A 23,575-nucleotide genomic window follows, 5' to 3' on the forward strand; every position below is an offset into this window, starting at 1 on the left:
TTAAATAACTATGAAATCGTTAACGAAATTAACAAAGAAAGAGACAACTTAGTAGTAAAAAGCTAAACAAGAACTTCCCAATATTATTCAAAACAAAGTTGAGAGAACTATGCACCAAGTAAACAGACATATTCGGATTAGAAACCAAATCAATAACAACAAACAATTTTTATAAAGAAGATCTGAGATTAAAAGATAAAGAACCAGTGTACATAGAAAACTACAGAATACCTCATACTCACAAAGAATAAGTAGTTAAGCAAGTAGATAAACTCATTCTAGGTAAAATAGTAGAGCCATCTGTATCAGAAAACAATAGTCCTATACTTCTAGTACCCAAGAAAGGACTACCAGGGTCCGACACTAAGAGATGGCGATTAGTTATAGACTATCGTCAAATCAACAAAAAACTTTTGTCCGATAAATTTCCACTTCCAAGAATAGATGATATTCTTGACCAGCTAGGCAGAGGAAAATATTTCTCATGCTTAGATTTAATGTCCGGTTTTCACAAATAGAAAATTCTAGAAACATAACGTCTTTTTCAACGAGCAATGGCTCCTATCGTTTTACACGATTACCATATGGTCTAAAAATAGCGCCTCATTCTTTTCAAAGAATGACGACCATCGCTTTTTCTGGATTAGATCCTTCACAAGCTTTCTTGTACATGGATGACCTAATAGTCATCGGTTCTTCCGAAAACCATATGATCAATAACTTAACAAGCGTTTTTGACTTATGCAGGAAACACAACCTTAAATTACATCCAGAAAAATGCTCTTTCTTCATGCACGAAGTGACTTTCCTAGGTCATACCAGATGACAAAAAGTATAATGTCATTGAAAAATACCCAGTCCCTACGGACGCTGATAGCGATTAGTTGCATTTTGTAATTATTACAGACGTTTTATCAAAAATGTCATATAACAAGACTTTGCAAAAAGAATGTAAAATTTTAATGGTCTACCGAGTGTCAAAACGCATTCGAATACTTAAAGAAAGCTCTAATGAATCCTTCTTTACTAAAGAATCCCAATTTTAGAAAAGAATTTTGTATAATAACGGATGCAAGTAAACAAGCTTGCGGATCAGTTCTAACTCAAACTTATGGTGATAAGCAGTAATTGCAGTTGCACACGCTTCACGTTCATTCACAAAAGGAGAATCCAACAAAAATACCACAGAACAAGAGTTAGCAGCAAGTCATTCGGCAATATCCCATTTTCGACCATACATATATGGTCAACATTACTTATTTATTTTCAATGGTAAATCCCAGTTTAAAATTACTAGAATGAGATTAGATTTAGAAGAGTATGAGTTCACTGTAGAATATCTAAAGGGAAAAGACAATTTTGTTGCAGATGCGTTATCAAGAATAACCATCAAAGAATTAAAAAGTACTAACACAAATGTCTTGAAAATCACTACAAGACAACAAAGTAGACAAAATAAATCCTGCACAGGAAAAGAACAAGAAATTTTGACAAGGCAAAAACTTGATAAAGCTTCTAAGCCCAACGTATACGACGTCATTAAAAACGACGATATATGAAAAATAGTGACCTTGCACATAACAAATACGCTATGTATTTTGAAGCATGATAAAAAGATTGTTGCAAGAATTAAGATTAGCGACCTTTATACTAATTGAACTCTCGACTTAGGTCAAATTTTTCAAAGGCTTGAAAAAGAAGCCGGTATATTTGGAATCAGCCAACTCAAAGTGGCGCCGAGCGAAAAGATCTTTGAATTCATTTCAATTGATACTTTTAAAAAAATGGGCAATAAAAATCTTTAAAAAACGTAGAGTAGCGCTACTGAGGCCGGTGACCCTAATAGCACTAACCAAATAACATATAGACTGGACAAACCGTACTTTTGAGGGTGACATTCGATATTTCTGCGGCTGGTCCAAACTCGCCTTCGTTTTTGTTCGGGTTCGAGACATGCCCGCATGCTCTCAGAAGCAAGAGAGTAAGAATACATATGGCCTGTGTCGGGGAACGGCAACGCTGTCTTTTTACTCGCTCACTCTACAAGAAACTGCTGTGGCTTACTCTCATCCATATGATTTGTGCGATAGAACGGCATCGCTGTTTTTTATCTCGCTACTACAGGAAACTGCTTTGGCTTACTCTCAATGCTCTTTCAATTTGTCTATGTACCGTTTAAATGTTTGTGTGTGTATGTGTCCGCACAAGCAAAAATGCCCACAAATTCAATTTTTCTCAAAAGTCGGTGGCATATCTTCCCTTTTGAGGGGACGAGTAATATGAAATAATGAAAGGGTTTGCCAAGTCGATGCGAAATTCTTTCATTTTAGCTCGGTATTGCTGGAAAGGGTACCTAAGCGTTGGCATGTGTGCATTTAAAAGTTTTTGGACTTGCTATTCACGCATACTTGCATATTTTGTATATGAATAGAAGCATTTATGCGCTTGTGTGCCTGTTGGTCCCTGCCTGCCTGTCCGATGCAAATTTGGCAATATTTTTGGACTTCTGAATTTCGAGCTCTGCGCACACACACACAGAGACACAAATGTGTGTGAATGGGCTGATCATGGGCGCAAAATTTAAAAATATCATTATTGGCACGCGTTTGACGCGCGCCCTTCTTTTTTATGATTTAGGGCTTGAATTGATGAATGAATGTTGACCCCTCATTACCTGCAGCAGCCCGTTGGGCCGAAAGGGTCAACTTTTGGCAAACACCTGCACCTGCATATGTAGGTCAAGTGACTGATCACTTAACTAATTTTAGGAAATTTGTGTTAAAAATAAACTCTTTAAAATATTCAAATATACCAAATACAAAAAAGGAGCCATTATATGTTAATAGTATTAATAATTTTATTGTCTTAAAATATTTAGCTTTTTCATATATGTATGAATTTGATCTCCAGGTAATAAGGGGTCAACATTCATTCATCAATTCAAGCCCTAAATCATAAAAAAGAAGGGCGCGCGTCAAACGCGTGCCAATAATGATATTTTTAAATTTTGCGCCCATGATCAGCCCATTCACACACATTTGTGTCTCTGTGTGTGTGTGCGCAGAGCTCGAAATTCAGAAGTCCAAAAATATTGCCAAATTTGCATCGGACAGGCAGGCAGGGACCAACAGGCACACAAGCGCATAAATGCTTCTATTCATATACAAAATATGCAAGTATGCGTGAATAGCAAGTCCAAAAACTTTTAAATGCACACATGCCAACGCTTAGGTACCCTTTCCAGCAATACCGAGCTAAAATGAAAGAATTTCGCATCGACTTGGCAAACCCTTTCATTATTTCATATTACTCGTCCCCTCAAAAGGGAAGATATGCCACCGACTTTTGAGAAAAATTGAATTTGTGGGCATTTTTGCTTGTGCGGACACATACACACACAAACATTTAAACGGTACATAGACAAATTGAAAGAGCATTGAGAGTAAGCCAAAGCAGTTTCCTGTAGTGGGAGCGAGATAAAAAACAGCGATGCCGTTCTATCGCACAAATCATATGGATGAGAGTAAGCCACAGCAGTTTCTTGTAGAGTGAGCGAGTAAAAAGACAGCGTTGCCGTTCCCCGACACAGGCCATATGTATTCTTACTCTCTTGCTTCTGAGAGCATGCGGGCATGTCTCGAACCCGAACAAAAACGAAGGCGAGTTTGGACCAGCCGCAGAAATATCGAATGTCACCCTCAAAAGTACGGTTTGTCCAGTCTATATGTTATTTGGTTAGTGCTAATAGATAAAGAAAAAAAAGCAATAATGTCTACATTTCATGACGATCCCGTACAAGGAGGACACAATGGCATAACAAAGACTTCAAATAAAATCAAAAGACACTACTATTGGAAAAATATGACGCGTCATATAAAAGAGTACATACGTAGATGTCCAAAATGCCAAAAGTCAAAAACAACGACTCACACAAAAACACCTATGACCATTACAGAAAAGCCGATAAATGCGTTCGACAGAGTGATAGTGGATACTATAGGTCCACTACCAAAATCTGAAAATGGTGACGAATACGCAATTACATTGAAATGTGATCTCACGAAATATCTTGTAGCTATTCCAGTACCAAACAAATCTGCTAAGACTGTTGCAAAAGCAATATTTGAATTTTTTTATACTGAAGTTTGGTCCGATGAACTGAATATAAAAATTCTGTTATGAATGACCTGTTCAAATACTTAAGGATAGATAGTATAATAGTAGAAAGAAGTCATAGAGCTTTCAACGAATACATACGTTCTTACATATCGGTTGATAAAACTGATTGGGATGTATGGCTCCAATATTTTGTTTACTGTTTCAACACGACCCCCTCTATGGCACAGAATTATTGTCCATATGAGTTAGTTTTCGGCAAACAGAGCAACTTGCCAAAATATTTAAATAAAATAGATAATATTGACCCTATATATAATATAGATGATTACGCTAAGGAAACCAAGTAAAGACTAGAACAGGCATATTAAAGAGCTAGGATAATGTTAGAAAAACATAAGGCAAGAAATAGAAGATATTATGACAATAAGATTGTCAACTTTAAATTAAAAGTAGGAGATAAGGTACTGGTCATAAATTGGAACCATTTATATTCTTAAATTTTTATAATCAAAATTTTTCAATTTTTACATCAATATATTTTAATCAATTTTTAAATTCAAAAAATGTTATTACATTTTACAATTTTATAAAACAAAAAATATACAAAAGCTTCAAAAAAAAAAGGTTATAATTAATTTAATTAAATAACACATTTATAATGTTACGTTATTTCTTTAAAAAGGGAGGTGTAGTGTATTCATACATAACTCAACTTGTAACATTTTGTTGCAAGTATAAAAAAAATATAAAAAATCAATTCAAGCGCATAGCATAAGTATAATCGTATATATGTATGCACATACATATATACATACAGTGCTGCGCACATGAGTAACATGAAGCCACTTGAGCAGGCCAAGCTAGCGTGGGAACGCTGAGCTTGCACTTTAACTGCTCCGAGAGTGAGCGCACATATGTATGACTACACTCGCTCTTCTCTCTCTCCCTTTGTAGCTGTTAACCGATAACAGCATAAATTTATATATGTTATCCATAGGCAAAGAACATTTCTGAAGAAAATAAAATCATTATCAATATGAACTTCAGATCGCACTGACGTGCATGTGTTTTACTTATCAACTCAAATAAATCCGATAATATCTACCGACATATAAAAAGATATTACAACACCTGTTGCCTCATTAACGATGGTATCTATATGCAGATTGAAGCTGAGTTTAGAATCAAAAAGAACGCATAGATCCTTAACGGTTAGTATACGTTGCAATGGGGTATTGTCAATTGTATAATTAACAAGATAACAATTAACAAGGAAGACCACCAAAGTTGCATAGCGTTCAAATCATCTTGTAGACGAGAATAATGTAGGGTATTAATGTATGAGAGAATAAGTTTCACATCGTACACATACATAAGTACACGGGCATGTGATATAGCCGAGGGGAGATCATTTATAAAAAGGGTAAAGAGTAAAGGTCCAAGATGACTACCATGAGGAACATCAGAAGTAACGTGAACCTGTTTTGAGGTTGTCAGCCTCAGCATTACTCTTTGGGTCCTACCTTTTAAATAAGAACTAATCCAAAGCAAAAGAAACGGAGGGAAACCTAATCGGTCAAGTTTAAAGAGTAATAGTCAAACGCCTTACTGAAGTCAGTGTAACTGACACCAGTTTGCATTTTAGAAAGGAAAGTATCATTTACCAAGGAAGTAAATTCTAACAGTTTGGTCGTAGTTGACCGATTCTTTACGAATCCATGTTGCACAGGGGTGACAATTGATTTGCTTAGGAATAGCGGACAGTTTTGCAATGCCCCTGTAATTTTGTATATCAGACTTTCCACCTTTCTTGTGGAGAGGAATGATATAAGATTCTTTCCAAAGAGATGGAAAGACAGAAGACTCAAGGGATATATTAAAAAGCCTAAGAAATGGATAAGCAAGGGAAGAACTACACTCCTTGAGTAGACAACTAGGAATATTGTCAGGCCCAGGAGAGTAAGAAGATTTTAAAGAATTTATCGCTAAAAGGAGAGAGGAGTGGGAAATAATAGGAACAGGTATAGAACTAGAGGAAGTAATAGTATAAGGGTAAGAATTATTTTTAGGACAGACTGAAGAGTAGGTTGATTGGAAAAAATTAGCAAAGAGGTTAGCAGAATCAGAGTCATTGCTAGCTTTATCCATCCCGAGAGAAAAAGAAGATGGCAAATTGCACTTTGCAATTCATAGCATTGAGAATTCAGAAGAAATAAGTTCGACTTGGCTATGGAATATTTAGCCAAGTCAGTACTCGAACCAGACTTATTAAACTTTTTAAATTTTTTTTTAATTTAGATTTTATATTTTTTAGGTTAGATAATCTGGAAGTGGACCAGGATGGTTTTGAAGAAGTAGTCGAAGGAATTGTCTTGGTAATACACATAACTAGGAGGGAGTTTAGGGTGTCATGTAAAAAAGACCAATCAGTTGCATGAATACGTTGATTATGCAAGGAGTAGTTTCCTTTGCAAAAGCAACGGCGGGGCATATTGATAGCTGATGAGCACGAAATGAGAGAGTTGCAATTTTCAAAGTTGGATGATATACATCCTCAGGAAGAGATAAAGGAGGGGAACTGGAAACATAAGCAATAGGGTAGTCGTTTACAAATACAAGATCAATTGTTCTATTCAAATGATTAGAAATTGAATTGATTTGAGGCAACGAAAGGTCTAGCATGCAATCTAAAAAGTCATGCTGGGTTGAGGGTACTACATAATTTTCACCAGTATATAATAACCAAAAAAATAAAAATGGTCGGTAAATTAAAATCACCTAACACTATAAGTTTGTCATTATCACGCACGTGTGTAGAAACTTCTTTAATTCAAGTAATATGTTTCATATAAACTTGAATATCAGAAGAAGTTGGAGCTTTGGAGCATGTAATATAGATATTCCGTGTAGGAAAAGAAATCTTAACTGAGATAATCTCAGCGTCAGTAGGGGTACTAAAACAGAAAAGTTCTGACTGGAGAGTGTCTTTAACGGCAATTAATACCCCACCAAAAAAATTAATACCCCAATAAAATTGTTGGGAAAAACTTCAAAATCAGATATGGTTGAATTTAACCATGCTTCTGAAGCGGTAGCCATAAAAAGATGTTTAAGTTTGGAAATGGGCCTCTGAAATTCTGATAATGAATGGAAACTAAGTCGGAAGACGAATTTAGTTTTTTGGGTCAGTAACGGTACCTTGTATCGAGGGGACCGAAAGGGTGACTGGGTTTCGCTGTTTTTGCTTAAACTTGTGAACAATTATGAGCGGAGGCCGAAATTTAAAATCACAAATGATTGGGAAGATATCATGTGAAACATTAATTTTAAATGATGCTATATCACGAGGGGTGGAGAAATTAAATTTGGTAATTGACATGCTAGCAAAAGATTTGCTAGCAATATAGGCACCCAATGACTCACAAGTTGTGTCAGACGAAAGTCGGGACACAAAAACTTGCCTCCGGGTGGCAACAACAGTTAAGGTAGGAGCTGATTGGGCTGAAGGTAACACTTGAGTTGGTGGGGCCAAATAGGCACCGAGTTTGCTTTTTACAATCTGGGCTAGATTTCGCTCAGGTCTACCTTTGCGGCCAAAAGTGGACGGTACTGAAGCAGTTTCGCTCACTTGCGCAGGTGCAACTGCAGGGACTACTGGGACTACTACAGGGGATACAATAAGGGACAAACGCTAGGAGAAGGCGATAAAGACAACATTGGAGATAAATTCAAGTTGTTAGGCAGGGACAAAAGAGGAGTAGGTGTATGGACCGACGGAGGGCAAATGCAAAAATTGAGGCTCTAACCAGCGATTGGGTGGAGGCTCGAATTTGTATTTGCTAAGCAACTCGAAACTCGAGTCAAAGTTACTCGAGAGCAGCTTAGCTGCATTAAGTTTTAAAAATTGATTTCTCATAGAATTGGTCACGACCCGGTACTGAGGGGAGAGTACTAAACGAGTGCCCCTCGTACATTGCTTTTTAGTATTGTGTAAGCAACCCTAATAACTGCGCGCATGGTGCTGACGCAGCGTATGATCCGGTTCAGTGCCCTGATCGCAACAGTCAGCAGCGGTAGCCTGATATCTTGCATGTGTCGCAAGATCAACGTTATCGCTTAGGTTGAGTCGGCTTGCTGGCTATAGCTTTGTAGCTTAGGGCCCTAGATTCAGTTCTGGTAAGATTGCTAAAGTCGACACTCGACTAATAAACATTGCTGCGGCCATCGCCTTAAATATATTCCTTTTATTGCTGAGTCACAAGGTCAGTGTCTTCCAAAGTGAAATCAAACTTCGATGTCCATTGAGAGCGCATCACCGGTAACCATATAAGAAGGAAGTTCGACACCAATAACTGTAGCATCGCGGACAGGAATACTTAGTTTATATACGCAATTGTTAAATCTCGCACTTGTAACCTTGCAATGGCAAGAATGATTTTTTCGCTTAGCACTTGATTCATATGCAAATGCGTTGCAGCAAAAGTCATTGAGGAGGATAGCAGTAATAAGTATATGCAAAAACAAGTAAGAGGTTCTAGGCGGTGGTCTCCTGACTAGGGGATTCCCTGAACCCTCTTATTCCAACACCAACGCGCCCGTTCGCTTTAAAAAAAAAGTTCCCTTGGCAGGGTTCGAACTCGCAACTGATTTTTTATTTTATTTTCATTTTTCTTTATTACTACTAAATCAAAAAAACGCGTAGCGCGAGCTGCATTTGGTGTTGGAATAAGAGGGTTCAGGGTATCCCCTAGTCGGGAGCTCCCGACTAGAACCTCTTACTTGTTTTCAAATAACTTTTGTGTTTCCCAACCGATCTTAAAGAAATTTTCATCAGTTGATCTTATTATGGTATAGAATATTCGTATAATCCAAAAAGACAATTGCATTAAAGTTGTGGCTTAAATTGGTGAGTAGTTCCAATTGATTTATTTATTTGATTTATATCTTTGTTGTGTAGGCGGAGCGGTATCAATAGCTATAAAATTAAAGATACTTGATATCTATATACTTTTCAAGAAGCTACATGTCAACTTACGAGATTTGCTGAAAGAAAAGGATTTCGATATTGATTTTTATCGATTGTTTATCGACTATCGGGGCTCGTACTCGTAAACTCGTACTGCTGGGGCACTAGGAGGACCTATGTTCAAGTCTCTAGCTCTTATAGGTTCCGAGATCCTTGCGTTCATTCAAACGGGCGGACGGATTTTTTCCATTGCCAATGAGTTCAGGGAATAAAAGAATTTACCCGTTTTATTAATAGTGCTATATTTAACTCAGCCTAAAACTGCTGAATGAATGAATTTATCAATTAAATTAAATTTTAATATTTTATAAATTCTAGCTTTCATTCAGACGATAGATTCTTTGACTGCTGAAAATGTTTACCTTCCATGTAATGTAACAACTAACGACGGTGATGAAGCTATATTAGTTCTGTGGTACCGAGATGACAAAGCTACTCCAATATACAGGTGAATATTATTTATGGATGCCTCGATGTATCGTAATATTCAAACCAAATCTAAAAATTTTTCAGTAAAGCTTAAATACTTAAATATATAAGTTAGGAAAGACCTTAAGAGTATGCGGATACGCACTTTTTTAAAATGTTTCCTTTCGCTGTAAAAAGCCATTTGGATGGCACTAAACTAAAGCTTGTGGTAGTTCCATGCACTCATAGTGTAATCACTATGATTAGAATGACGCATTTTTGAAAATTCTGTAACTTCTGTATTAGCGTTACTTCTAGAGCAGGTTGGCTGTGCCATCTCACAATACAAATATACAAATGAATACATATAATATGAACAAACGTATACAAATATCATACACTAATAGATACATATGGGTCGCCAGGTAAGGAACAAATATTTTACTGTGGTCAGTATTTTTTAATATTTTATCATCTGGTATTTTTTTCAGAGGTGATCCTCCGAATTTAAATAAGAAAAGCTCATTATCGCAGAGCTCATTGCTGATTTTAAAAAACTTAATGATTCCTGAAAGCTAATTGTTGTGCGGCGATTAAACCTATCGACTGTTTAGTTAAAGTATATTTAAAAAGCATGGATTGCTGCCGCTACTACTTAAATCTTAAGCTCATTACTGTCAGGAGTTTGAAGGGCGTAGGAGGAAAGACTGTGGTATCTAAGTTTAAAGCCACGAAGGGCAAACAACAATAATTGTTTCTGTACAGATTCAATTCTATATTGATGAATAGAATATTATAACGACCAGATATATGAGCCGTTCTTTAGTATGGGTCGTACCAAAGATATATAAAGGGACTTTGTCGTGTACGGATCGTCACGTAAATTCTCTGAAATCGAGTTTAAAAGATTGACTGGGAATCCGATAAGGCATAATATATGAACCATTAAGGAGTGACGTCAGTCTGAATTATTTTCTTATACCCATCAATCGCTAGCAAACTTTACTCAAGCAGGGAAGGGTGGGAAGGTGAAATAATAGACCTACATAAACGTTGCAGTTGCAGATAATAAACGATTTTTTCCAAATGGTAGGAAAAGATGAGGTGTTCACAGAAAATTCAAAAAGTTTTAAGATCGGTTAAGATCGGAGTTAAAAATAGTTAAAAAGTATCTTGGGATTATTTGCAAACTGAAGGCAACAACGGCGAAGGTAATCTTTATGGAATTTCGCGTCGAAAAGTTTAATCGGGAAACTGCATAGCGGGAGCAATTATAGTGATTTCCCGATTTCTTAAACTTCCCATTTTTTAATCTCATTAGTTGAGAACCAGAGAGGCCTATCAGACCTCGCTGGGTGATCAAGAGGGACGCAGATAACGAAGATCGAGTACAAGGTATCATAAAATAATTTATTTAAACACCAATATCTGCACAATTGTACAGTTGTGATCAATCGACTTTCAGAATAAGATCAATTAGCTTATCAAGATCAGCCTTACGAAAACAATCTACACGATCAGCTAATTCCGAACCCTTGATAGGCACTCGGGCTATATCCAGAGTTGGATGAAAAGGGTCTTCAGGAAGTGTAAGTGGGTCAATCCTGTGTACAACACTGTCGAACGAATCCAACATTAAGATCAGATCAATAGACATATTTCATGAATTACGCATCCGATTAACCTGCCGTAGGGACATTTCATGTAGGCCAGCAATAAATTCCTTTGAGGAGGGAAACAGATAGTTTCAATTCAATGGCGATGACCAATCAACATCTGGGAGGTCCCTATCAGATTCTTGTAAATATTTCTGGTGGAACATTTATTTACAAGGATGAAATGTCCCTCTCATAGGTAAGCTTGAAGTTTTCCTACAGTTATGTCTGGGGCTTGAATTATTGCCTGTAAAAAAGCTTTTACACCATCCGATGTGAATTGAGGGGACGCCCACTAGAGGCTTAGGGGCCACAGGTGGGACAGTGGGAACACTATTAGCTATGGTACCTAAAACAGACGGTAGTCCGGACGACGAGCCTTCTAGCGGCCGCTGTAAATTTAATAGTTGCTGTCGCTCTGCAGCAATTTCTACGACAGCGGACGACTCGGGTAAGTCAATTCGTTTTTCTCATACCGATCACATATTTCGAAACAGAACTAGTGCCACAGCAGACCTTACAGATACCGCAGTAACAAAAAAGATGAGCTGCTATGTGATCGAGGTAGAAGGTTGCTGAATTGCCGTCGGAGGCTGAAGGGTATTTGGCAACGGCAAGTCACGAGGAGTGAACTTTTTATACCCTGGAGTCTTATCCAACAGTTTTAGGCTATTGAATTGGGTATCCTGGGCTGTGAGCTGATCGTTTAGTTTGCGAAATCCAACAATCAGCCCTCTAAATCCAGTCCTGGTCTGCCGCATAAACGCCCGCATTTTGCCATCAATCTCTCTATACGATTCGCAACTAAAGTGCAAACCATTTCGTTGTGCTATAGCATCCCCCACTAGGCCAAAGAATCCGCACATTTAGAATGCACGACATTATGCAAGGTTCGATTGACTTGCCGCAATTTGCTTTTGACAAGCTTTTTTGAAGCAGACAATTGTATGATCCATTATTATGGGTTTATACTGTAACAACGCAGCCCAATGTTTCAAGAGAGTTAGTTTGAAAATAGAAATAGATCAAAGCAGAAGTTGAAAAAAGGCGCGATTGCGCGAGCGAGTGATCTATTTATAGATTACTTGCTTGCTCACAAGGTCCTGCAAGAGAGCCGATATGCAGTTATACATAAACGACAACACGCAGCTTACCCACAGAGCTAACAGAGCAAGCGCACAAACAAAAATGCACAAAAACACAAGTTTAAAACTAACAATATTCATATGTTTAAATACAGAGGCCATAAGTAGGCACTTGCGATAAAAGAAAATAAGCCGAGAAGGCAAACAGATTAATAAAATATTTTTAAATATTTATGCTTTCTACACAGATAAAAAATATTAGACAAATTTCTAAACATGTGCTGTTCAGAACGGCCAATGGCTACCAAGTTATCCATGTAGAGAAATGCTTGTGATGGTTCAAGACCGGTAAATGCGAGTGTCATCATTCGCATAAACAAGCTTAGGGCTACTTTTAAGCCGTAGGATAGTCGCGTGAAGCGATAAGAACCGGAGCTCATGGAAAATGATGTTATATATTTCAAGATTTCTCATCTAATTCTATTTGGTGGAATCCAGACATAAAATTGAGAGATAAAAATTTTTTGTTCGACCTAATTGGTCTAGGATTTCTTTGATTCTTGGCAGTGGGTATTTGTCTGTTAAAAGTTTTTTATTTATTTGGCGTTAATCAACTACAAAACGCCATTTTCTCTCATAAGAGTGTGGGAGAGATTTCTTGGGTACCAATAGATGTGGGCTATTATATTCAGAAATAGATGGTCCAACCAAAGACAATATAAACATATATTATAGCTGCCGACGTATATTTGTTGTGTTGTATATTTTGCACTATTTTATTTTTAATAAAATAAAAATAATAATAAATAATTTATCATTTATTTAAAGAAATTATATAAATATTTGCATCGACTTTAAAAAACAGATTTTCTATGGAGCCAACCTCAGTACACAACATGAATTCGTATGTGAATACAAATTTGGGATAGGTCATGCACATTGAGTAATAAAGAGACAGAGCTGAAGGCTCACTCCGAGCTTTTTTTACCGTTTTGAAAATCCCGAGAGGTAGATCGGGTTGGTCCGCAAACGCAAAATCCAATTCAAAAATAGAGCTCATTTACTCATTTACTCATTGCAACAACAAATCACTCGCAAAACAACAACAGTGCGCACGAAAACCCATTTTTTTTCCGTCGTCCGTCTTGATCATCAAGAGTTTGTGAGCGAAGATAAGGACATAGGAAACTCAGTGCAAAGAAAAGGGACAAATATTGCCACTGTGTTTGTTGCTGGTTTCTCTGTCGTTCCAACAAGGCGGCGCGTAGTAACAACAACAACAACTATTTGGGTTCTAATGTTGTTGTTGCATAGCCGAGGTTCGGCACAAGTAGGTAGAAAATTTGAATGCCATGCCATTCAAATCAAAGGGTTACGCATACGGCGCGTCAACATCATATACTATGACATCACATTTTAAAGAATTTCATTTCTTGTGATGCTTAGAATATATTTCTATCTTTATTACGTACATTAAAGTAATATATTAATGGGGTCTTTTATAAAAATGCATGTATTTAATAATGTATTACTTTATTGTACGCAACGGTCGCATACAAAAAGCCCTAGCTTGTGACGTCACATGCGCAACAGCATGTTGCAATCTTCTTAAATTTATATACTTCCCTTGGCTTGGAAAACACATACATGCATATTTTTTGCCTATGTGTGTGAGATGAGACACACATGCCAACAACTATTTGGCGCGTCGAGGCATTGATACCCTTATTTATAGAAATGGTATAGAATGTTTAAAGAAAACAATTATTATTGATTGTACTAATAGTTGCATACTAAATACGATATTATATATTTCTCATAGATTAGATAAAAATGTGTATATGAGAAGGTTAGTGGTATTTGGTTACAGAACTTCTGAATAGTTAGAATACCCTGTTTTGAGGAGATGCTAGTTTGCACCCCACTTCGGCCCCTTTTATGTTTTATAAATTTTAATAAAAATCAAAGGAGCCTTTAGACTGCTTGTAATGCGTGATTTACTTCTCGAACTTTCAACAATAACTATCGATAGATTAGTGGTGAGCAATTTACAATGGTATTTTATGGTGGTTTAAAAATAATAGTATGTGACTTCAATATCGTGATTTGAGAAGTAAAGATATATTGTAATTCAGATATAATATTATTCAGAGGGCGTTCTGCTGCGAACATGCTCCCCCCGTTGGAAGATACAAGCTTTCAACCGATGTGGTCTCGATTGGCAGAACGGCGATTTTGGCAATGGCTCTCTTGACCAGACCATTTTGTGTACGAATGACTGCTACTCTCACAATGCCGTCGTCACCCGTGATGACGCTGCCGACTCGACCAAGCGGCCACCTGAGTGGTGGTGCATTGTCCTCCTTGAGCAGCACGATGCTGCCGGCCTGAAGATTTTGCTTGGACGATCGCCATTTCCCGCGCTCTTGGAGCAACGACAAATACGATGTACTCCATTTCTTCCAAAATGATTGCTGCATGTGACATATTCGCTGCCAACGGCTGAGGCGACCTATGCTTAGGTGAGTTATGTCTGGCTCGTCGATAGTGGCATTGGCTTTGCCCCAGATGAAGTGCCCAGGCGTGAGTATCTCCAAGTCATTCGGGTTTTCTGTAATAGAGCAAAGCGGTCTTGAGTTAAGCATTGCGGATATTTGACAGATGAGAGTTCGGAATTCGTGGAATGAGAGAAGAGAATTTCCAACGACGCGGTAAAAATGATATTTTGCTGACTTGACAGCGGCCTCCCACAATCCTCCAAAATGTGGCGAACGGGGCGGAATGAATTTCCAGTTGATTCCCAGAGCTAGGCAGTTGCGAACAATCTCATTGCGCTGGGGATCGCTTATAAACAGGTCGCGCAGTTCCTTCAGCTCATTTCGAGCACCCACGAAATTTGTGGCGTTGTCTGTCCATATTGTATGCGGTTTCCCTCGAAGGCTGATGAATCTCTTCAAGGCAGCGATAAACGATGACGTGGACAGGTCCTCTACCAACTCTAAATGCGTTGCTTTCGTTGCAAAGCATATAAAAATTGAGATGTAGCATTTCGTTGGTGAGCGATTCCTGACCTCTGATTTGACGTAGAAAGGACCGCAAAAGTCGATGCCAGTTACGTGAAACGTCGGACTTGGCTGCACACGCTCAGCTGGTAGCGGGGCCATGACTTGCTCCAGAAGTTTAGGTCGCATTCGAAAGCAGCGCACGCACCTGTTGATGATATTTGAGACAGCCTTGAGACCTCCGATGGGCCAGTATCGCTGGCGGAGTGTTGCTAGAAGGAATTGCGGACCAGCATGAAGAAATTCCAAATGATAATATGTGATCATAGCTGCGGTGACTGGGTGGCGTTTAGGCAACAATAACGGATGCTTTGCTTCATATTCCAAGTTTGAGTTCTGAAGGCGCCCGCCGATGCGCAAGAGTCCCTCAGCGTCCAACAGTGGGCACAATGAACGAAGTTTGCTTCTTGTTGGAAGCGGCCTTTTTAAGCTGAGTGCTTTGTACTCTTCGGCGAAGTGCGTAAGTTGAATGTTTTTTATAAGTAAATGCGTTCCGCACTTGATATCATCTGGAGTGAGTGGACCTTTTGAACTCGTCGAATCAGATCTTTTTAGCGCTATAAATCGATACACGTATGCGAAAGTGCGCTGTAACTTGGCAAATGTGTTGTTGAATTTACAAGATGCCGATAGGTCCGTCTTCGTTGATAGTACCAGCACTTTCTGGCGTCGTTCTGGAAGCTCAAAGGGATAGGCGACGTTTTGAGGCCAAGTCGAGCTAGCGGCCTGTATAAATGGGGGTCCATTATGCCATAGCTGTGAGTCTAAAAGTTCCAAAGGTGTGCATCCACGTGATAAAATGTCCGCAGGGTTCAGCTGAGAGGGTACATGATGCCAGGTCATGCCCTTGGTCCGCTCCTGTATTTGTGATACCCTGTTGGATACAAAGACGTTAAACTTTGAAGGTGATTCACGAATCCATGCAAGCGCTACTGTTGAGTCGGTCCAGCAATGATATCTGCATTCGAACTGAATGCACTTGGCAATGTTTCCTATGAGCTCTGATAATAAAAGTGCAGCTGCCAGCTCAAGCTTTGGGATTGTCAGCGTCTTTAATGGGGCGACCCTTGATTTAGAGCATAGCAAATGTGATGAAAATACCCCTTGCATTTCGGATCTGACAAATACGCAAGCACCATAAGCGGCTGTGCTGGCGTCGCAAAATCCATGCAGCTCATACGTAGCTAGCGGCATCAATACAAAACGGGAGAATTTCAAGCTGCTGACAAATGAGAGTTGCGATATGAGTTTGATCCATTCGAAGTGTAGCGACTGCGACAGGCATTCGTCCCAATTGACCCTTTCCTTCCACAGTGCTTGGAGAAATACCTTTAACCTGGTAACGATGGGCGCGATCAATCCGAGCGGATCGTAAAATCTCGCTATCATTGATAATATGCTCCGCTTTGTGACTGGTCCTTCGGGTACGATCTCCGCAAAGTTGAAAAGCAGGCTATCAGAGCTAGGGCTCCAAGCTAAACCAAGCGTCTTTGCAATGTTGGTGCCATCCTTGAACTCCATTAGCTTCTCACAATCGGATTCGCTTTCTCCTTTTAATGCATCAGGCTCGTTTGAGCACCACTTTCTGATTGGAAAGTGACCTTTAGCCAGTAGCAGTTTTACTTGCTGTCGGATCTGAATGGCTTCTTCTATAGAGTCCCCTCCAGAAATTAAATCGTCTACGTAGAAGTCGCGACAAACTATCTTTGCAGCTAGTGGAAAGGTAGGCTCTTCGTCGTGGGCCAGCTGCTGCATCGCTCGAATTGCTAGAAACGCAGCGGGTTTGGTTCCATACGTTACTGTATCCAGGGTGTACGTCCTTATGCTTTCATTTTGGTGATCACGCCATAAGATGCATTGCAGAAATTGATCTGGATGCGTTATTCGGACACAGCGGTACATCTTACAGATGTCACCGCACATGGCAACCTTTAAAAAACGAAACTGAATTAGAATGTTGAATAATTTGGGTTGAATTGCTGGGCCTGTATGCAAAAGATCATTCAGAGATGCGCCTGATGTGGATTTGGCTGATCCATCAAAAACGACGCGCAATTTGGTGGTTGAGCTATCTGGCTTTTCTACGCAGTGGTGGGGTAAATAGAATTGTGGGACAAGCTGCTGCTTGGAAGCCAAAGACATGTGGCCCAAGTCGATGTATTCGCGCATGAATGCAGAGTAGCTCTCCTTCAGCTGGTGATTTTTGTCCAATTTGTTTTCGAGCGACTTGAAACGTCGTAGAGCACGTTGATATGAGTCTCCTAGCGTGTCGAAGCTGAGCTTTGCTGGAAGCCTAACTGAATACTGCCCTGACTTTAGTCGCGTGTAGCCTTGGAGAAATAGCTGCTCACATAGTGCGTCTTCATCAGAGAGCGCAGGGGTTGTACCGCAGCAATTGTCGACTTCCCAGAATCGTTTTACAATATCCGACAGTGGATCCTCCCATGGATTAGGTTCCTTGTAAAGGGCTGAAAGGGATGTGTGTTTGTTGTGTACGCGAGAGAGTCCGCCAGACGCAATCCATCCGAGCTTGGTCTTTTGGAGCGTTGGTAGGTTATCCGCCATTCGAATTTGGCCGATGCAAATGAGATCGAAAAATAGTCCGGCACCAAGTAATAAATCTATTCTTTGAGATTTGAAAAACGTTGGATCCGCGAGCGAGATGTTTTTGGGGATATTCCACCCAGAGATGTCTAACCCAAAGTGGGGCTGATAATCCGTTATAGTGCGAGTAACGACTGCTGAAAATGATGTGCTGAAGCTCCTATCACGTGACTGCGCTGATATGTCAGTGGACATGTTAGAAGATAGGGTTGATTCGCCTATACCAGATATTGATACGGCAGCATGATGAGTTTTGAGTTGGAGCTGCTTTACTAGACGAGCAGTGATAAAGTTGAGTTGAGATCCAGAATCCAGTAATGCACGACAGGGTATGAATACACCTGAGTGGCTCTTGGCATATAAGATGGCGGTTGGAAGCACCACATAGTCTACAGGCTGGGCATTCGTGGCTTCAGGTGCGAATTCAAGAGCAGTGCTGACGAGAGTTGAAGATGGTGGATTACTTGAAGACGATGCGTGAGGCTGGATCGTGGCTGCAGCCTGCAAGCTTGGTGTACACAGGGCAGATGATTGAGTTGTGATGGGGCTCATGTGCAGCAACGAATGATGTTTTTGTTGACAATGCCTGCAGTGACCTGAGCGACATTGCTGCAAGCCATGGCCTTTGCGCAAGCAGTTTAGGCAAAGATGCAATCGCTTGGCCTCCTTGTGGCGCAAACTTGGGGACAGATTCAAAAACAACGGGCATTTAACAAGAAAATGCTCTTTTGAGTCGCAAAAATTACAATTTTGCTGGTAATTGTTAGATGAGGATGCAATGAATGTGTTACGATTCAATTTTTGTACATTTCTGGTAACCTGGTGGCTAGGCGTAGGTGCCGTAGCGCCTTTCAAGTTTTCCATCATGCGGCATCTCTTCTCTAAGAACGCCGACATATCCGTCCACCTGGGTAGCTTATCCGTTGCAAGCGCTTCCTGCCACTTTTCCTGGGTGTGGTGATCGAGCTTGTGCGATATTGTGTGTATGAGTAATCCGTCAGCCAGCTCCTCAGTTGTTGACATGGTGCTAAGCGCCCGAAGATGAGAGTTAATTTTGTCACTCAACTCACGCAACGCCTCTGCTGATCCCTTTTCAACACCTGGCAGCCCGACTATAGCCCGCACGTGGCCCTGAAAATGTAGCAACTTATTATCAAAACGCTTTATGAGTAACTCCAACGCCTTGTCGTAATTCACGTCGACAGGCTCTAACGATTTGATTGTGTTGAGAGCAGCACCATCCAAGCACGCACGTAAATGTTGTAATTTCTCAATCTTACTCAGGTCCTCATTGCTGCCAATGACAGTCTTGTACATGGCGTAAAAATCCGGCCAATCCTCGTAGGAGCCGCTGAACCTGGGCAGCTGCAATTCCGGTAGGCGAGACTTACGGTTGAACAAGTGAGCAAATGTGTGCGTACTTTCAGCAAAGCGTGGGATAGTTGTTGAATTGGCGTCAGTCATACGTCCCTTAGTGACTACGTCCATTTGACGAGCGAGAGTGGATTTGATCTTCCAGTAAACCTTCTCGAAGTCTGAGCGTGCGTCCGTTGAAAGCTCGAGCAAATCTAATTTTTCTAGCCTTGACTGGCTGATATCAAACTCGGCCTTCAAGCTCTCCGCAGATTCTATACGCACCATCAGATCGGCCTCGTCAAAGCTGATCATCTCACCAGCGCTGAAGAATTCGTTCATTGCTAATAGTTGGCGTTGAACAGAAGCGCATTTGGCTTTGCAAAAGTCTTTTTCACTTGTCGAATTTTCCATTCTGTTGTTGGCGAGGTTATGTTCGGTTGGTACGTTTTGTTGAGTGCTCACTGTACTCCGGCCTGTCACCAAAGTCCACTTATGGAGAAGAGCTTTGCCCTTGACCACTGCGAATGTCACAGAGTGAGCAATGCGAGAATGCGATTACCGTTTTATGTGTGCAGCGGCTTGTGTATGTGTATGTATTGCGAGATCAATTGTAGCGGCACTTGCATTCACATTCATATGTATGTATGTAAGTATGTAGGTATCTGCTCGACGGCTTCTTTTCTAAGCAAAGGGTTGTGCTTGGCACTGATATGCACCAAACAGCTTGGTTATAATAGCCGATCTGCTAAATAACGCGATAAGATCGTTAGAGAGAAGCGCGCACTCGAGCCGGTGTGCGAAATATGTACATACATATGTACATATGTCTGTACTTGAGTTTAGTGCCTATGCTGCAGCAGCAAAAGAGCGATGAACAACGAAAGTGAGATTTGCGGCAAGACGAGAAGCAAGAAATAAAAATCACGTCGGGGTCACCAATGTTTTGAGGAGATGCTAGTTTGCACCCCACTTCGGCCCCTTTTATGTTTTATAAATTTTAATAAAAATCAAAGGAGCCTTTAGACTGCTTGTAATGCGTGATTTACTTCTCGAACTTTCAACAATAACTATCGATAGATTAGTGGTGAGCAATTTACAATGGTATTTTATGGTGGTTTAAAAATAATAGTATGTGACTTCAATATCGTGATTTGAGAAGTAAAGATATATTGTAATTCAGATATAATATTATTCAGAGGGCGTTCTGCTGCGAACATACCCTATTTTGAGAAAGAGTGCCTTGCTGATCGAAAAATGAAATATGATAAAATCTGCCGGGCTGCTTGCAAGTTGAAAGCAAGTGGAGAAGAAGAAAACATAACTTTGCGAATTAAAGGCATAGAAGTGCTTAGAAACCACAACAAAGAGTTAGAAGAGTGTAGAAGCTTAGATCATAGGCTGTATCTTCAAACCAAAAAGGGATAGCAGGGACAGCATTTGTGGTGTTCTTTTCTCATTGTCGAATCGTGTGTTTTAATTATGGTTGTTGTTGGTTCATATGGGAAATGTTCTGAAGTTGTCTTTGATTTTTGGGCAACGGCAGAAGTAGCTGTAGACAGCCGGGTGTTGTGTTTGCCATTTGTCATTGAGTAATACTCAATTGTGTTTGCAACCTCGCTATCGCTCGTGAAGTGTTTCGAAAAAGAGCTTTTGATCCAAAAGCCTCCTCTGTCTCTTTATTACTCAATGTCATTGAGTAATACTCAATTGTGTTTGCAACCTCGCTATCGCTCGTGAAGTGTTTCGAAAAAGAGCTTTTGATCCAAAAGCCACCTCTGTCTCTTTATTACTCAATGGGATCGTATCATTGATTAATCAAGTGACAGAAATGGAGAGTCATTCTGAGCTTTTTTTTACCGTTTTAAAGCTCATGAGCGGTAACAGCAATAAATCACTTGCAAAACAACAAAGGGTTACGTGAACATCAAAAATTGCAAAAATTGTTACGTCACATTTCATAGAATTTTATTTCTTGTGATGCTTAGAATATATTTTATTACGTGCACTTCAGTAATTTATTAATAGGGTCTTTTATAATAATGAAATTATTTAAAAATGTATTAATTTACTGTACGCAAAAAACATGCGCAAAAGAATGTTGCAATCTTTTAAATTCATATACTTCCCTTTGCTTGGCAGACACACATACATGCTGTGATATGCGCACTTATAGAGTACACACTGTATTCAATATATATTAAACTGTCACACTGTTACACTTTGTTGCAGTGTTTACATAAAGAATTATTAAGCACATTTAAACTGCATATGTAATATGACCACACATATATGTGTCTATGCAACAACGCAGCGTCAGCGTTTTCCACGCAAGCCGTCTGCGCAATACAATACATACATAAGTGCACATAAACATTATATCCCTCCGCGCAGCTCTCAACGCGGCATATGTATAAGTATACATATAGCATAACCGCTCCGCTGCTGGCGTCGCTGGCAGCGCAGTTCGCGCGGTCTTAGCTAAGTAGTACCTAGGTAAAAGATTGTGAAGATATTCGCTGACCCACAGTAAACCAATAAAGTTCTTGACGGAGCAGAAGATCCGCTGAATAAATCAAGTTGAATATATAGTATATATAAATGTATGGATCACTCTACAACAATTAAAAAACTTTACATGGCGACCGTGACAAGTGTCACAGCAGTGAAAAAATAAAGTATAATAAACAGAAATAGAAAATGTGTGTGCAAACAATATGCAGAAACAAACAACGGCTACATTAATAACTGAAACAAAAGACAAGTGAAAAAAGAAGAGAAATAATAAATAAAATCAACTATGTAATAAATAATAGTTGCGAGCAGCAGAATGGAATTGACCTGTGCGATGACAAAGTCCGTCAACCTCGAGGATACTGCACCTGTTGAGCAAAGGGATGCACCGAGCGTGGCTGAGGCTTTAGAAGTGTATCCAAACGATGGACCCCGCCCCCTCACATTAGTTGAGTACAGGGCAAGGCAACAGAAGAAACCACCTAAAAGTAGAAAGCGTGGTTGACGCATAAGGAAACTCCTCCAGCAAAGAAGACTGGAACTAGATCTTCCAAAAACCTACACCAATGAGGACGACCGACAACGCTGCCAAGAGCGTATCGACGATTTAAATAAACAACTTCGCACTGGTGCCTTTAGTTTGAATTCTCACCCTCAAGTTGAAGCACCATCAAAGTGAAACTTGGAAACTATTAACCTCTGCTAGGCTGTGCTTAAACCATATAACTCGCATAGAATTATATAACGAACAACTTTTAAGCCAATCGTATGTAAAAATAACACGACTTTTTCCTTTATACCGAATGAATATATAATTTCATGTAGGTCAAAATAGACTCATTTTTAACAACAATTTCAAAATGGGTTCGTTTGGTTCTGACGACAGTCAGACCAAAGGTAATACAGCCAACGTAGTTAATAACGTCAAGATTGTAGACCACACAGACGATATCCGCTCATTGTGGATATTGCTCCTAATTATAGCAATCGTGAGCGTCACACAGTTTTTGTTAACACTGTACGTCAAACACAATAAAATTATAAAGAAACGCTATATTAGCAGGGCAAATAATCTTGACAAAATTTAAGAAAGTTTCTGAAAGTAATCTCAAAAGAATTAGAGAAATTTGTATAATAATAAGACAGGTCTGTGTCAGGGACACTCACTTTAACGTTAGAGTTTAACAATTGGTCTCAACAACCCCTATAAATGTATCAGAATTTGAAAACTCGTATATGGATGATTTCAGTTTAAAACATTCACCGTTAATACATTGCACGAAAACTAAAAAAGCAATAGTATTGACAGCCCTTCCGGGTACACAAGGTTGGTCAATCATTAAAGAGCATCCAATACTAGGAAGAACATTAGACTTCGTTGTATTAAATAAATAAATGATAAATCCAAATGGAATGGAATGATATTGCTAATCATATCAGAGAAGTTCGAAATAATTTCGATAAATCGTACAAACGCCCAATCCAAAACAGGATTATTCAAACTACGACAATAAACAAACATGTCAACGTATTAGTTGAATGCTTTAATTAAGCACGTCAACTAATTTATGACAATAGAGAAGGATTAACCAGCAAACATTGGTCTCAAGTATCTAAAGTCACATGCAAGTTTAGAGAAAACTTTCTAACCATCAAAGAAAGACATAAGCTCACAATATCAATCCCAACAATCTTGAGTACAACTTTGACGTTTGTAACAGACGAAAAATCTGAGTTGAAGGACGACGA

General features: G+C 39.4%; 1 protein-coding gene and 1 long non-coding RNA gene across 5 annotated transcripts in view; one reads left to right on the top strand and one right to left on the bottom strand.

Moving 5' to 3' along the window:
• The window catches only part of LOC135438812 (uncharacterized), a 113,292-nt gene that overhangs the window by 44,558 nt on the left and 45,159 nt on the right, over window positions 1-23,575 (top strand). Inside the window, exon 3 of the long non-coding RNA XR_010437938.1 lies at window positions 9,464-9,593. This is a non-coding gene — a long non-coding RNA (uncharacterized LOC135438812). The remainder of the gene's footprint in view (window positions 1-9,463; window positions 9,594-23,575) is intronic.
• Window positions 14,267-20,355, bottom strand: LOC135438811 (uncharacterized). 4 transcript variants are annotated; one of them, XM_064697292.1, is made up of 2 exons: window positions 16,289-16,415; window positions 14,267-16,229 (listed from the first exon to the last, which is right to left on the bottom strand). In XM_064697292.1, the coding sequence occupies exon 2, from the start codon at window positions 16,196-16,198 to the stop codon at window positions 14,441-14,443; it is 1,758 nt and encodes a 585-aa protein (XP_064553362.1). In that variant the 5' UTR covers window positions 16,199-16,229; window positions 16,289-16,415; the 3' UTR covers window positions 14,267-14,440. The 4 variants fall into 4 exon arrangements, with proteins under 4 accessions (XP_064553362.1, XP_064553364.1, XP_064553363.1 ...); XM_064697294.1 differs by lacking the exon at window positions 16,289-16,415 and adding an exon at window positions 18,779-20,355 and having other exon boundaries at window positions 14,684-14,904; XM_064697293.1 differs by lacking the exon at window positions 16,289-16,415 and adding an exon at window positions 18,767-20,355 and having other exon boundaries at window positions 14,684-14,904.

Source organism: Drosophila montana, unplaced genomic scaffold, assembly GCF_035044405.1.
Source record: "Drosophila montana isolate Dmon_TW-CO22-7 unplaced genomic scaffold, ASM3504440v1 contig_384_1, whole genome shotgun sequence".
NCBI classification, from domain to species: domain Eukaryota; kingdom Metazoa; phylum Arthropoda; class Insecta; order Diptera; family Drosophilidae; genus Drosophila; species Drosophila montana.

Coding starts and splice junctions, on each gene's coding strand:
- LOC135438811 (XM_064697290.1), bottom strand. CDS start 18,511: ATGAGCCCCATCACAACTCAATCATCTGCCCTGTGTACACCAAGCTTG. Junction 14,905..15,364: donor CTTTCTACGTCAAATCAGAG/GTCAGGAATCGC, acceptor GCTCTATTACAG/AAAACCCGAATGACTTGGAG.